A 13,425-nucleotide genomic window follows, 5' to 3' on the forward strand; every position below is an offset into this window, starting at 1 on the left:
TGTTCAACCTAGACCACATGATGGTGTTCAACCGAGACCACATGATGGTGATCAACCGAGACCGCATGATGGTGTTCAACAGAGACCACATGATGGTGTTCAACCGAGACCGCATGATGGTGTTCAACAGAGACCACGTGATGGTGTTCAACCGAGACCACATGATGGTGTTCAACCGAGACCACATGATGGTGTTCAACCTAGACCACATGATGGTGTTCAACCGAGACCACATGATGGTGATCAACAGAGACCGCATGATGGTGTTCAACAGAGACCACATGATGGTGTTCAACCGAGACCGCATGATGGTGTTCAACAGAGACCACATGATGGTGTTCAACCGAGACCACATGATGGTGTTCAACCGAGACCGCATGATGGTGTTCAACAGAGACCACATGATGGTGTTCAACCGAGACCACATGATGGTGTTCAACCGAGACCACATGATGGTGTTCAACCGAGACCACGTGATGGTGTTAAACAGAGACCACCTGATGGTGTTCAACCGAGACCACATGATGGTGTTCAACCACAAACATGCAAAAATGAACGAGGATTAACCAGCAACTATTTTCATCATTCACTCATAATTAAGTTATTTTTCAAGCAAGAAAAGTTATAAAAGTACCAAACAGTTGCATGTTCTTAATTAATTCTTAATTAAACATCTAATTAATAATCTCTTGTATTTTGAACTCTTGGTGAGTAAAAATGAGCAATTTAAAAAAAAACTGCCTTCGGCACGTTGAGACTGTTTACTGACATTAAATCGAATTTAATCAGAACAAAATTGATTAAAAAAATAATAATGAATCGACCATGAAATAAATAGTAAAAACATCATTTAGGAGCAGAAGTATAAACATATATATATATATATATATATATATATATATATATATATATATATATATATATTATATATAAAAAATGCAGCTGAAAAAAGCCTCACCTGGTTCTTCTTCAGCCGCATCTGGACAGTCTGAAGATTGTGGCCGTGCTCTTGTGACATCGCCAGGGGCATCCTCTCCTCGATCCACAGCTGGAGGAGGAGGAGGAGGAGGAGGAAGAGGAGGAGGAAGATGCAGAGGAGGAGGAGGAAGATGAGGAGGAGGAAGATGCAGAGGAGAAGAAGAAGAAGAATGAAAAAATAATAATACGGAGTTTCTTTTGAGGATCAGCTTGACAGATCTAAGATTCACACACACAATAAAAAAAGATTAAAAAGTTGTTGAGAGCCTTTCTTATATCTATAATATTTCTCACACAGAAAACCATTTCTGTAAACGCCTCCTCCACCAGACGTTACTGGATTCAGGAGAAACCAATAAGGGATTAAAGCTTTCTACCCAGATTCACCTGCAGACTCAATTTCATGGTCCTCCTCTCTCGCATACCAAAAGCACAAACTATAATTGAAAACTTCATTTCTAAATTGATAAGTTATCGTTTCTTTGTGGGGGGGGGTTCTCCTCCTGTCATTCAAACACTAACAGTAGTCCAGCTCCTCTATTTCAATCATTTCCTGAGAGTTTCACCACTTTAACGTTGGATTGGATCCTTACGAGCTCATCAGCCAGGTCCCTGTAGAACTGGTGGACCGCCTTGCCGGCCTCCAGCTTGGATTTGCGCTGGGCCATCGGTGTGAGGAGCTGCTGGAAGTCCCTCTGCAGGGCCTGCTGCTCGGCCTCCAGCTCCGGCCGGTCCTCCCCGCCGCCGCCGTGCTTCCTGACGGCCTCCTGGAGCTCCTCCAGCTCCCGCGTTCGGTCACGCACCTGGTTCTCCGTCAGCTGATTACAGGAAACAGATGATCAGGACGGGATCAGGAGGTAGCGGAGGGTAGACCAACCCAGAGTTAGTTCCTCTGGCTGTTTGTGTTTGTGATGGTTTACAGCTTCGGATTTCATGAAACTTTATCCAACTGAAATATAATCTAGAAGCCGTTCCAGTTGCTCTTTTAACATTTAGATTTTACAGGAAACACAGATACAGATCTGACACAGAAGCTCAAAGTTCATCCTCCACGCTGACATTTGAACTCCACGTGCTTTAAGAAGTGCCTGCAGACCCAGAATGAAGTGAACACACTGACTGAGACACACCTGGTGCTTCTTGAGCAGGATGTTGGCTTTGGTCAGGTCCTTGACGTCCTCGTCCCCGGCGTGCAGCTGCTGCTGCAGCCCGCCGAGCCACGTCTTCATGTCGGCCAGGCTCTGGTCGAACAGCTCGGAGCGGTTGGCGTCGAACAGCAGCCGGGCTTTCTCCTGAGTCGTGGACTCCAGCTTCTCCCACAGCTGGTGGAGATCGGCCAGACGCTCCGTCACGACGGGCTCGAACTCCGGCTTGGACTCCATGAGCTCCTGACCCTCCTGCAGCCACACACACACAGAGAGGATGGTGTTGTTACCACGGTAACGCTCCACCGGGGAAAACACATGACCTCAAGCTGTACCTGAAGCTGCTAATAGAGGAAGGCAATGTAAATATTAAGTCTTTAATCTTTTATAAAACAAAGATAACAAAGCAAAACAAATATTTATAAAGCACATTCAGCAGCAAGGTGACATCAAACACCAGAAGACAAAAGAAACACGCTGTAAAGGACATTTAAAACCATGATTTCCCCTCGGTTCTCCCTGCAGCTCTAGCCTCATACCCGGCCCTACAGACCTGGTCTAGGCTGGTCAGCCAGTCCTTGTTGGAGGCCAGCTCAGCCATGAAGGCCTGGTGCTTCAGCCACTTGCTGTGGAGGTTCCTGGCCTCGTCGTACGACGTGTCCTGAGCCGTCAGCATCTTCTCGTTGATCCACACAGTCAGCTGAGGCCCGCAGAGGGAACAGGGGGTACGAGGGATTAGCAACAAGAAAAGAACAAAAAGGAGATTAAAAAAAAAAACTAAAACGTCATGGAAACATCAGTCAGCATTTCACATTGTTTGACTGGGATTTACTTCTTTATCTTTCAACACAGAGCGTTCACCAACAAGCCAAATGGGAATCCCAAACAGAGACGTGAATTTAATCTGCCGAAGTCTCGTCAAGTAATCAGAAAACAGCAGTTTGACTCTGTGGTGTCGCGTCTCCGTGAAGGATGATGAAGTGAATCATTAACGCACTAATTGATGTCACGTGACTGGCGGTGAACTCACATCCTGAGTGTTTTGCAGGAAGTGCTGCAGGTCGCGGTTGTCTCTGAGTTTTTCCGACACCTCCCGTGCTCTCCGCTGGTTCTCGTCTCGCCTGGAGGTGGAACAAGAAGAGTCATTAAAAATGACAACCCTGATTCAACATCTCCGTCTGCGATGGAGCTCCTCCCTCCACGCAGACAAACGCAGTCATCCTCTTCCAGCCGGCCGTGAAGCATCGCTCTCACGTCGTGATCAATATCCACGACGGCGCCTGTCTAGCAGGCTGCAGCGTGAGAGTTAATGGGACAAGCGCCCGGGCTTCTGTGTTGTCAATAATGATGCAGTGATAGGAAGGCTGATTCACTGCTGAGCCACAAAAGAAAACAGGACTGTTTCTACATGAGGTCAGTACAGTATTCATCAGAGAGTGTTGAGGTGCTGAACGTCTCTGAAGTTGGTTAAAAGTCGATTTTACACTCAGGAGGACAGAAAGGAAGCATCGCTGGGCCTCATACGGAGCAAACAGCAAGAATGAATAAGTCTGCATCACTTTCCCTGTCTTCATTAGTCCTCAATCCTTCCCGTAAGTTTCCTCTGATGTACTCTGTCTATCAGCTGTAAACTACTTTCTGTTAAAAAATGACTGATTGTGGAAAAGTAAACGGACAGCGAAGACACGCCCCCTGAACCCACCTGTCTCGGATCCGGTCCACCTTGTCCTGCACCTTCCCGGCGTACAGGTTGTTGCCGTCCACCAGCCGCTGTCCGGCCAGCAGAGCTCCATCGATCTTGTCCTCATTGGCCTCCATGGTGCTCACGAAGTCCTCATGCTTCTTCAGCGCTTTCTCGGCCCCGGCCAGGTTGTCCGGCTTGTCGATGTGGGCCAAGGTGTACTCCTGGAACAGACAACCAGCCTTGTAACTGACAATCTTTAAAATACTTGGAGCATCACCAACCCCTCCCCCCGAAGCTAAGCCTCTCCTTCAAGTCTTTACAAACATACACCTGCAGACAGTACCTGGTTGTTGAGGATGGCCTCCACAGCCTTGCCATCCCTCATGAACTGCTGGTAGCCCAGACCCTGGTCCAGGAAGTTCTTGCGGCTGTCCCACATCTTCTGGAGTTCCACCCAGCCGCGGTCCAGCCCCTCCAGCCTCTTCTGCAGCTGCTGGTACTGAGGGTCGTCCTCCTGCTCCTGGGTGACCTGGGCGCCGGTGTCCCTGACGCGGTGGTAGTCCTCCTCGTGGTTGCTTATGTCTTCACGCACAGCGTCGTGGAGGCTGAGCTCCTCCTCGGCCTCCGGCAGCGTGGCGGGCGTCTCCTCCGACGCCACGGCCTTCTGGGTCTTGAAAAGCCAGGACTGGAAGTCGTCCATGTCCTGGAGGAAGGTCTGTAACTTGCTGACCTCGCCCAAGGAGTCCTCTCGGTCTTTCAGGGTCCTCCTCAGCGTGTCCCAGGCGGCGTCCAGCTCCCGTCTGCGGGCCAAGATGTCGTCGGCGATGTCCGGGTGGTCCGTGGCCAGCTGGTCAGCCTCCTTCCTCAGGAAGGTGAGCTTGTTGTCGATGGCGGCCAGATCCCGCTCCATGCCGCACAGCTTCCTCTGGATGGTCATGACGGCCGCCAGGTCGTTGCCCAAGTCCTGTGTGGACTCGATGACTCGCGTCTTGTCCTTGATCCAGGTCTCCGTCTCGTCACACTCCAGCCCGTAGTTGTTGAGACTCGCGGCAGAATCCACTTTCCTCTTCTTGTCCTCCACCATGGCCTTGAAGGCCTCCCACCTGGAAGATCATCAGAAGATTCACTTTATGTTTAGTGGCTTTAATGAAACCTCAGATCTGATTACAAACGGATGTATGAAGCGTATGATAAACAGATGATATGTGGAAAGCACCTCTTATTCAGTCGTGTCTGACATTCTTTGACCTCTTTCGTCCGAGGGTGTCGGCTCTCCTCCAGCTGTTTCACGGTTTTATTGACGTTGTCCACCCTCGACTGAACGTTTGCCATATCTTGAGCCAGAATGCTCAACCTGGAAACCAGATATACACATGATGCATGGACTCAAACAAACATGGTTTTCAGGTTTTGGACATGAACATCCTTCGTACCTGTTCTGTACTACTTCCAAGTCCTCCAGCTTGTCGGGCACCTCCAAGCCCACCAACCACGTCTCCTTCTGCCCCATCCACAGCTCGCAGGCGTCCGTCTCACTGAAGATGGTGTACAGGGCCATGGCGTCGTCCAGCTTCTTCTGCCGCAGGTCAGCCAGCGACATGAGCTCCATGTACAGGTCCTTGATGTCCTTCAGGCGCCGCTGGATGTCCGGCGTGTTCTGCAGCTCCTCCGGCAGCGCGTTGGCCTGCCTGGACAGAGCCTCGATGGTGGCTCCGTTCTTCACCGCGGCGTTCTTCAGGTCCTTGTGCTTTCTCAGCAGCCGCTGGGTGGTGTACTCGTCGTGGCCCACGTCGTCGCTGCTCATCTGCCTCTTGGCGTCCAGCAGCCAGGCCTTGAGATCGTCGGCGTCTCCCTGGAACTGGAAGAACCTCTGGGTGTCCTGGAGGTTCTGTGTACGGAAGGCGGCCAGCTCCTCCAGCTGCTGCCACTGCCGCCGGATGTCGTCCGCGCACTCCTGGACCTTCGGGGAGCCGAAGTGCTTGGCCTGGATCATCTCGTCTCCTTCGGCCAGGACCTGGTGGAAGTTGGCGCGGCGGGCGGCGAGCTCGTCCTCGAAGGCGCTGTGCTTGCTCTGGAGCACCAGCACGCTCGTCAGGTCCTTGCCGTAATCCAAGGAGGAGAAGATGTGCTCCTTCTCTCGGATCCAGCTCTCCAGCTCCGCCAACTCCCACAGGAAGTTCCAGAAGAGGCGGGACTCCTCCAGGCGAGCCCTTCGCTGGGCCGCCAGGGCACAGAGCTCCTGGTAGCACAGGTCCAGGTGCTCCACCCGCTCACGGATCACCTGAGGGTCACATGGCTTGTAGCCTGGGGGGGAAATGCCCAGCAATATCATCATTATATATGTAATATTAATGAGCCAATGTTAACCTTTTTATACGTTTGTTAAATTTGAAATAACTAACAGATTAATTGCACTTAACGTAGTTTGAATTCAGGTGTATGAAATATTTCAATACCATAGATATAATATACATAGATATTATACCATGTGATACGATAGATACCAAAACAATACCTTCGTCTGATTTTCTACACCTTTGTTTATTATTTGAATAAATAATCTCCGGATTTGAAATGAAAAAGATGGAAATATCTGATCAAAGACTATGTAAGCAGGTCCAGACGAAGCCTCCAGTGAGATGTTTCCTCAGGCCTTGGGTATCGAACCTCTAACATCTGGAACATGATCATCTGCACTTACTGTCTCCGTTGGCGAACGTGAGCGCAGCAGCGCTGGCGCTCTGCACCCTCTCCGCCTGCAGAGCGATGTCCTTCTCCAGCAGAGCGTGCTTCTGCAACAAGTCCTCCACCTCCAGCAGGTGTTTCCCAAAGTCAGGTGACATGAGTCGGGCCTAAAGAGAGGAGGAACAGAGGATCAGTGTGTGTGGGAAGTAAGTGTTATGGGTCGGTGAACGTGGCCTCCAGCTGCACCTTCATGTCGTCCATCCAGGTGATGATGTACAGCATCTCCTGGAAGATCCTCTGCAGGGTCAGGTTCTTGTCCAGCCGGGCCCGGCGGGCCTTCAGCAGCTCCTGCAGGTAGTCCCACAGGCGCAGGATGTTGTCCTTCCGCACGTCGATGCGCTTGGCGTCATGGTAACGCTCCGCCTCCAGCTCCTTGGAGATGTCCACCAGCACCTGAACGCGCTCCTCGTACGCCGAGATGTCCGTCTCGATGGCGTCGTGCTTCTTCTTCGCCGCCTCCACCGCTGGGAGGTCGTAACCGAAGTTATCCTGAGGAGAAGGGGAGGAGCTTGTTTGTAGTATTGGTACTGTGAGATAGTGTACTTTTACTTCAAGGTGCCCCGTGGAGTTTTCCTCCAAATGTGCTGCATGAGTTTTGGGCGGATGTCGGTCTCACCTGAGCGACTAGTCTCTGGTTCTCCAGGAGCCACGTCTCCCTCATGGCCGCCTTCCTGTCGAATCTTCTCGCCATCTGTTCCAGCTTCTCCTGTCTGATCAGCTCGTCTCTGAGGACTCGCTCCCGATCATGCTCCGCCCTCTCCAGACGCTCCCAGGCCTGGGGGGGGGGGAGACATCTCATTGGGATTGCGATGGGCTACGCTTGAATTTTCTGCAATTTTATACACCATACAATTAATCTGTTAGAAATTAATGGGAAGGAAAGACGGCCCTCCTCACCCTGTTGATATCCGCCACCAGGACTCCCTCCTTGGGCGTGTAGACCCTCTGGTTGTTGGCCCTCATGCGGCTCTGGATGGTGAACAGCAGAACCTCCAGGTTCCCCTTCTCCTGGAACCTGGAAGAAAACAAACATATAATTAAGATACGAGGAAGAGCCTCCTTCTTTATAATTCCTGCATGATCTCATGTTTGTGCGGAGTATTTATATTCTATTACTATAACTGTGCAATGTATTAAAAGAACAATAATTATCAGTAGTAGTAGAGACACATGCTGGAGCGTGACGGAAGCCTCGGCCGGACTCACTTGGGCGGCTTCTCCACCGTGCGGTAGGTGTTGAAGGCCTGAAGCTGCTGCTGGACGCCCGTCAGAGAGTTGGCCAGCTTCCGGTTGTTCAGCACGACGATGGTCTGCTCGATCCACGTCAGCAGCTCCGACGCCAGCGTCTCGTACTTCTCGATCATCTTCTCCGTCTCGATGGCGTGATCCAGGACCTGCAGGAGGAGGTCAAAGGGGCGATCAGGGAAGCAGGGAAACACAACCGTGGCGCTGCTGCGTCATCTTTCCACCTCACCTTCCCAACTCTCTTTCCCTCGACGGCGAGCTGCTTCATCTTGGAGAAGTAGTGGTAAAATGCCACCACGTACGTGATGATGGACTTCTCGTCTGGGTTCTCTGTGAACACATCTACAAAACAAACAGACAGTCAGACTCCGCCGAGCTCAGAGACCATATCTGGTCTTCTGTTTCCACCCGGCTCAACGCTCATAAACATTCGGCTCTACGTGACGGAGCAGCCACTCGCCTTCGGGGTCCAGCAGCTTGGTGACGCCGAGCTGCTGCTCCGCCACGTTGAAGGCGTTGTGGAGGTTGTGGGTCGGGTTGGACCTCTTCAGGGTGTTATAGTCCACCAGGTCGGGCCTTGGAGGAGAAAGATGGAGGGATTAAGAGAGCAAAAGAAAGAAAAATGAGAGAGAAGAATGTGACACTGAGCAGACGTGTTCACCGGTGTTTACATGTCAGACGTGGTTGAGTGGTTTGGGACATTCATCTCCTTACCGGTGTTTGTGTATGAGAGCGTTGAAGGCCATGCCGTCCTTCCAGCTGGTGGTGAAGTTCCTGATGTTGATGTTGGGATATCTGCAAGAACAACGGCCGAGGACGTCACTGAGCGAACACAAGGACATAGCTGAGGAGCTCCTGTTTAGAATCAACGTCTGGGATCTGGTTCTGGCTTCTCTTCACAGTCTTACTTCTGATCCGACTCAGACCGGAGGCATTACGCCGTTTGCTCAAAAGATCACGACATTTAGACGTACAGAATGTGAAATATGACAGAATCCAACTAATCACGACCCTCCATGAAGAACTTCGACCTTTAGGATATGTATGAATCTGAGGATCTGTCACAAACCAGCCCGGCACATAACCTTTGACCTGTGGACAGTGCTAGGCTAGCTGTTCCCCCTTGTTTCCAGTCTTTATGCTAAGCTAAGCTAACTCACAGTAACTTCACATTGATCCCAAAATACTAAACTACTCCTCGAGAAAAGAAAATCCTCTATCCTCCTTACTGGCATGGTGGTTTATTAAATATACAGTAACTCTGTAAATGATGTAAAGTTTAACTGTGGTTTAAATGGACATATTTAATAAACAACACAGATTGCAGCTGCTTTTTGAAAACCCGTTTCATAATAAAAATAGTAACTGATGTTATTTATAGAAGGATGTTCAAAGATGCTTTTCATAGAATATTAAATATGCAAACAAGAACCTGGGAAACTAAAACAATACAAGTCTTTAATCACTAAAAAGACGTCCAGCTGTGCTCAGGAGCTGATTCTCATGCCAACGCTCAGAGCTCATTTCCAGCAGCTCGGTGAGGTCAGAGGTCACGCGTCCCACTTACCCCGCCGTTTTCATCTGGCACCACAGAAGAAGAGCGTCCTTGGCCGAGCGCGTCTCCTTCTGGTCGGCCTGGCCCGTTTCCACGACGATGTCCTGGATCTGAGAGAAACACGAGCAGCTGGATGGTGAATAATGGAACGGGACTAATGACGCTGTGGTTTCACAATCAAACGAGAACAATCGCAGCAGAGAGCAGAAAACGTGAGCGATGGTAGCATGTCGCTAATCGGACGCAGCGGCGGGGGAACATGTCGGCAAAGTGGTATTTATTACAGCTGGGGGAGGCTTTTATTTAGGAACAACACAACTTAGTTAGCTGACTCCATTCTCACAAACCCAAACCCGACTTCCAGCTGATGGAAGGCCGGGAATCAGAGCATGTCATGTGATCTGAGAGACGGCTAAACTTAGCCTTCGCTTCATGCAGACTGAAAAGATACGACGGGAACCAAGTCTTTTACTTTTGTTTTCTTTGAATAACGCAGGAGGCCATATCGTCTGAACTAACGTGTCTAAAAATAACCGTGTCGCTGTCAAATTAAAAATAAATCTCTGGCCCCTCCAGGAGAGATCAGACACGTTGTGCTTCTTACGGCAGATAATAACGGCTCGGAACCTGAAGGCATCACTACAATCACAAACATCTCACAGCCTGGTTGTTTCTGCATGCAAACACAACCCCAACTATCAGTTCATCTTCAGTGCAATCAGTTCATTTAACTGCTCATTTATCCACTAATGTCATTTATCCCCTGTATAAAACACAACGCCATATACAGTCCTATATATGTTATCTCTATTTATCCTCTTCACTTCACTTATTACTATTTTTTTACTTGTATTCTTATCTCTATTTTATATATATTTAGTATAAGAGTTTATTATACCTCCTTATTTTCTACACAAGTTTTGTAAGATGCTGGAAATCAGATTTCCTTGTGGGAGTCGCCCCAAAGGGATCAATATAGACAAGTCTAAGTCTAAGTCTAAGTCTAAGTCTAAGTCTAAGTCTAAGGTCGGACATGAAACACTGATTATATTCATATTATTAACCCGCAGCATGATGAGGGTTCTTCACAGTCACATCTGAAGTGTGGTCATGTGACCGGCTGGTTATTGGAGGTCGTGACGGTAAATAACGTTAATAACATGAACGTTTCCAGACCAGAACTGATGGTGACGTTTTTAGATGTAAGAAAAAAAAAACATCAAAAGGAATGCAGAACAAAATGATGTAAAGAAAATTATCTTTCGCTTCGAAAAAAGAATGTTTGGAAAGAAAAAGTGTTTTTCTGATGAAGGACAGAACTGAAGGAATAGTGACTTTAAACACGTTGGAAGGTTTTGATGAGAACTACATAACTCTTCTCTGTAACCGTGAGAGGACTCGGTTGCCGTGACGACGCTGTCCTTGACGTGGCTTTTTGTTTTTTTTCCCCCACAAACTGAAATCAACGCACTAAACAGTCAAACTAGCCCGTTCACCTGGAAGCGGAGGATGATGGTCCAGATGAGGCCGAGGATGAGGCGGTGGTTGCCGTCGACGATGTCGTGGGAGCCCATGTTCTCCAGGTGGACCCGCTGCTCTTTGAGGAACTGCAGGGCTTTGTCCACGTTCTCCAGACAGTGGATACGCATCCGGCCCTTCGTGGGTTTGGGCTGAAGACAGGAACCAGCAGAGATGAGAGGGAGGCATGGTAAAAAAAAAAAGATTCAAAAGAAAAAAGGAGGGAATAACTCACCAGGCGCTCGCCCGACAGCACCTCCAGCAGCTTGATGAGCATGCGTCCGTCCCGCAGGTCCAGGTAGAGGTCAGAGATGCGACAGCCGACCCGGGACAAGATGGAGTTGACCCACTTAGTGAAGGTCTTCTTCTGAACCGCCTCGCGCTCGTCTGATAGGGACAGTTAAAGGAAAAAGGGACATGAATAATGAAAACGACTCCACGTCTGGTGAACAGCACCGGAGCTGCTGGGGGATTAAGTGTCCCGCTCAAGGCCTCGTCAGATGGATGGAGACCCCGAGCTGAACATTTGCTCTGGAAACAGAGGAATCTGAGCGGTTAGATTAATCCTCGGTGTGAAGCTAAAGCTCTGTCTGTGCCCGTTCTCTCTCCGTCAGACAGCGAGCCAAAAACAAAAAGACTAATTTAATCCCACTCACCAATAATAACCTTCCTTACTTCACATGGGGATATGAGTTACATAACCGTGGACTGATTATGAGGCCGCTCCTCCTCCGGACCAACGTGATGAAGATGAACCAGGACTCCAGACGCTGCTGAAGGTTCACAGTGGAGATGATGAGATCTGCTCTCCTTACTGTCGCAGCATCAGCATCAGCATCAACATCAGCATCAACATCAGCATCAGTACCAGCATCAGCATCAGCATCAGCATCAGCATCAGCATCAGTACCAGCATCAGCATCAGCATCAGCATCAGCATCAGCATCAGCATCAACATCAGCATCAGGCATCTCCTTCTGTTTATGACTTTACACTACTTCTACTCTTCTATCCGTCCAGCTTCGTCGTCCTACGATTGGTGGATCAGCATTAAAAGATTTAAAGATCAGGATTCTCCGTAGTTTTTATCCACAATTGCTCAATTAGGAAGGATTACTGGTCTCAAATACTCCATATGATCACCAATTCAGTGTTTGTTGGTTTTAGATGTGACGGAAACGCATACAAAAGTGGACTCTGTGTATCTCTCCTCATCGTTAAGGCGTTTCTGCGTCGTGGTCACGCAGCTCGCTCTGCCGTCGGCAGATGTGCCTCCGACTCAGCAGCAAACTGTTGATGGAACCGCATGTCTGTTTATTTCGTTTCACTGAATGTGAATGGAATCAACGCGGGTGTGTTTGAGGATCTGCTGGGTTTAAACTCTTATTACACATTAAGCACAGAAAGAACTTTTCTCAGCTGCAACTTCTTCTCATGAGATCTGCAAGAAGCTAAAAGAAGCCGGCGGATTTATTGATCCAACTCTAGAACGGAGACAAAACCATATTAAATATTTCTGTGAGGCTTCACTCCCACGTATCAAACCAACTTTTAAGATTCCCTTTGCCTTATGTTGGATTCACATTTATGTCCAATTCATGTTCCATACATTTTATGTGTTTAAATATTTAAATGTTTTTATTGATCAAAAACACTGTGGGCTTTGGAAACTTTACTACTTGCTGATATTTTGCAGCCAAATAATTGATCTAATGATGACGATACTTGTTAGTTGAACCCGAGTAGATATTAATCTGTAGGAAGGAGGACAGACGGACGAAGCCGACTACGTTACCTGGATGAACCCACAGCTCTCACACACACACACACACACACACACACACACACACACACACACACACACACACACACACACACACACACACACACACACACACACACACACACACACACACACACACACAGAGAACAGGAAGTGAAGAAGAAGAGGGCGAGACGGATCAGCAGAGATGAAGGCTCTCTGGTTTCCAGACCGAGTCCAGCTCCGTCCTCAGCATCCTCAAAGGTCAAAGGTCGTTGTATGTTAAACACACGCTGCCGCAGAGGGCCATGAATAAATCATGGTGGTTCTGCTCCCCTCAGCAGAACTACAGCGTCGTCACGGGTTACCACGCCACGGAAAACTCAGAAACACGTCACTCACACGTCGAGTCAGCGTTGATTTGAGATAAACCACATAACGCTCTCAGTCAGCAGGGACGTGAAATAAATAACCATCCACAAGGTAAAGTAGATCCCCGAAACCGTATCATCTCACATGACGAGACCTTGAGATGAGACGCACATCGATGCTGCTGGCCTTCAGGAAGCATGGGACAACAGGGGGGGGGGGGGGGGATGCATCCCGCCGAGCTGTCTCCAGATCAGTCCAACACGCCGTACGTCGGCCTGCTGCTGAACATCCTTCAGGTCACGTCTCCTTCATCTCAACATTCCAGGAGCGTTATTGTAGAGCAAGAAGGAAAGTAAATCTAGACAATATCTCAAATATGAGCGATAGAAGATCCTCCCGTTTCCTGGTCTTTAATTCTACG

General features: G+C 49.0%; 1 protein-coding gene across 3 annotated transcripts in view; it reads right to left on the reverse strand.

Annotated features, from left to right (window-relative positions):
• The window catches only part of sptb (spectrin, beta, erythrocytic), a 37,702-nt gene that overhangs the window by 15,958 nt on the left and 8,319 nt on the right, over nucleotides 1–13,425 (reverse strand). For all 3 annotated transcript variants that reach the window (XM_084013157.1, XM_084013158.1, XM_084013156.1), the window contains 20 exons: nucleotides 11,106–11,257; nucleotides 10,849–11,022; nucleotides 9,365–9,462; nucleotides 8,512–8,592; nucleotides 8,258–8,373; nucleotides 8,027–8,139; nucleotides 7,759–7,946; nucleotides 7,450–7,567; nucleotides 7,169–7,327; nucleotides 6,739–7,041; nucleotides 6,509–6,659; nucleotides 5,241–6,111; nucleotides 5,024–5,161; nucleotides 4,151–4,910; nucleotides 3,826–4,028; nucleotides 3,154–3,244; nucleotides 2,677–2,823; nucleotides 2,109–2,375; nucleotides 1,572–1,796; nucleotides 959–1,048 (listed from right to left, as the gene is read on the reverse strand). In XM_084013157.1, coding sequence (XP_083869283.1) covers nucleotides 959–1,048; nucleotides 1,572–1,796; nucleotides 2,109–2,375; nucleotides 2,677–2,823; nucleotides 3,154–3,244; nucleotides 3,826–4,028; nucleotides 4,151–4,910; nucleotides 5,024–5,161; nucleotides 5,241–6,111; nucleotides 6,509–6,659; nucleotides 6,739–7,041; nucleotides 7,169–7,327; nucleotides 7,450–7,567; nucleotides 7,759–7,946; nucleotides 8,027–8,139; nucleotides 8,258–8,373; nucleotides 8,512–8,592; nucleotides 9,365–9,462; nucleotides 10,849–11,022; nucleotides 11,106–11,257 — 4,445 coding nt within the window. The remainder of the gene's footprint in view (nucleotides 1–958; nucleotides 1,049–1,571; nucleotides 1,797–2,108; nucleotides 2,376–2,676; nucleotides 2,824–3,153; nucleotides 3,245–3,825; nucleotides 4,029–4,150; nucleotides 4,911–5,023; nucleotides 5,162–5,240; nucleotides 6,112–6,508; nucleotides 6,660–6,738; nucleotides 7,042–7,168; nucleotides 7,328–7,449; nucleotides 7,568–7,758; nucleotides 7,947–8,026; nucleotides 8,140–8,257; nucleotides 8,374–8,511; nucleotides 8,593–9,364; nucleotides 9,463–10,848; nucleotides 11,023–11,105; nucleotides 11,258–13,425) is intronic.

Source organism: Eutrigla gurnardus (assembly GCF_963514095.1).
Source record: "Eutrigla gurnardus genome assembly, chromosome: 7".
Taxonomy (NCBI): Eukaryota; Metazoa; Chordata; class Actinopteri; order Perciformes; family Triglidae; genus Eutrigla; species Eutrigla gurnardus.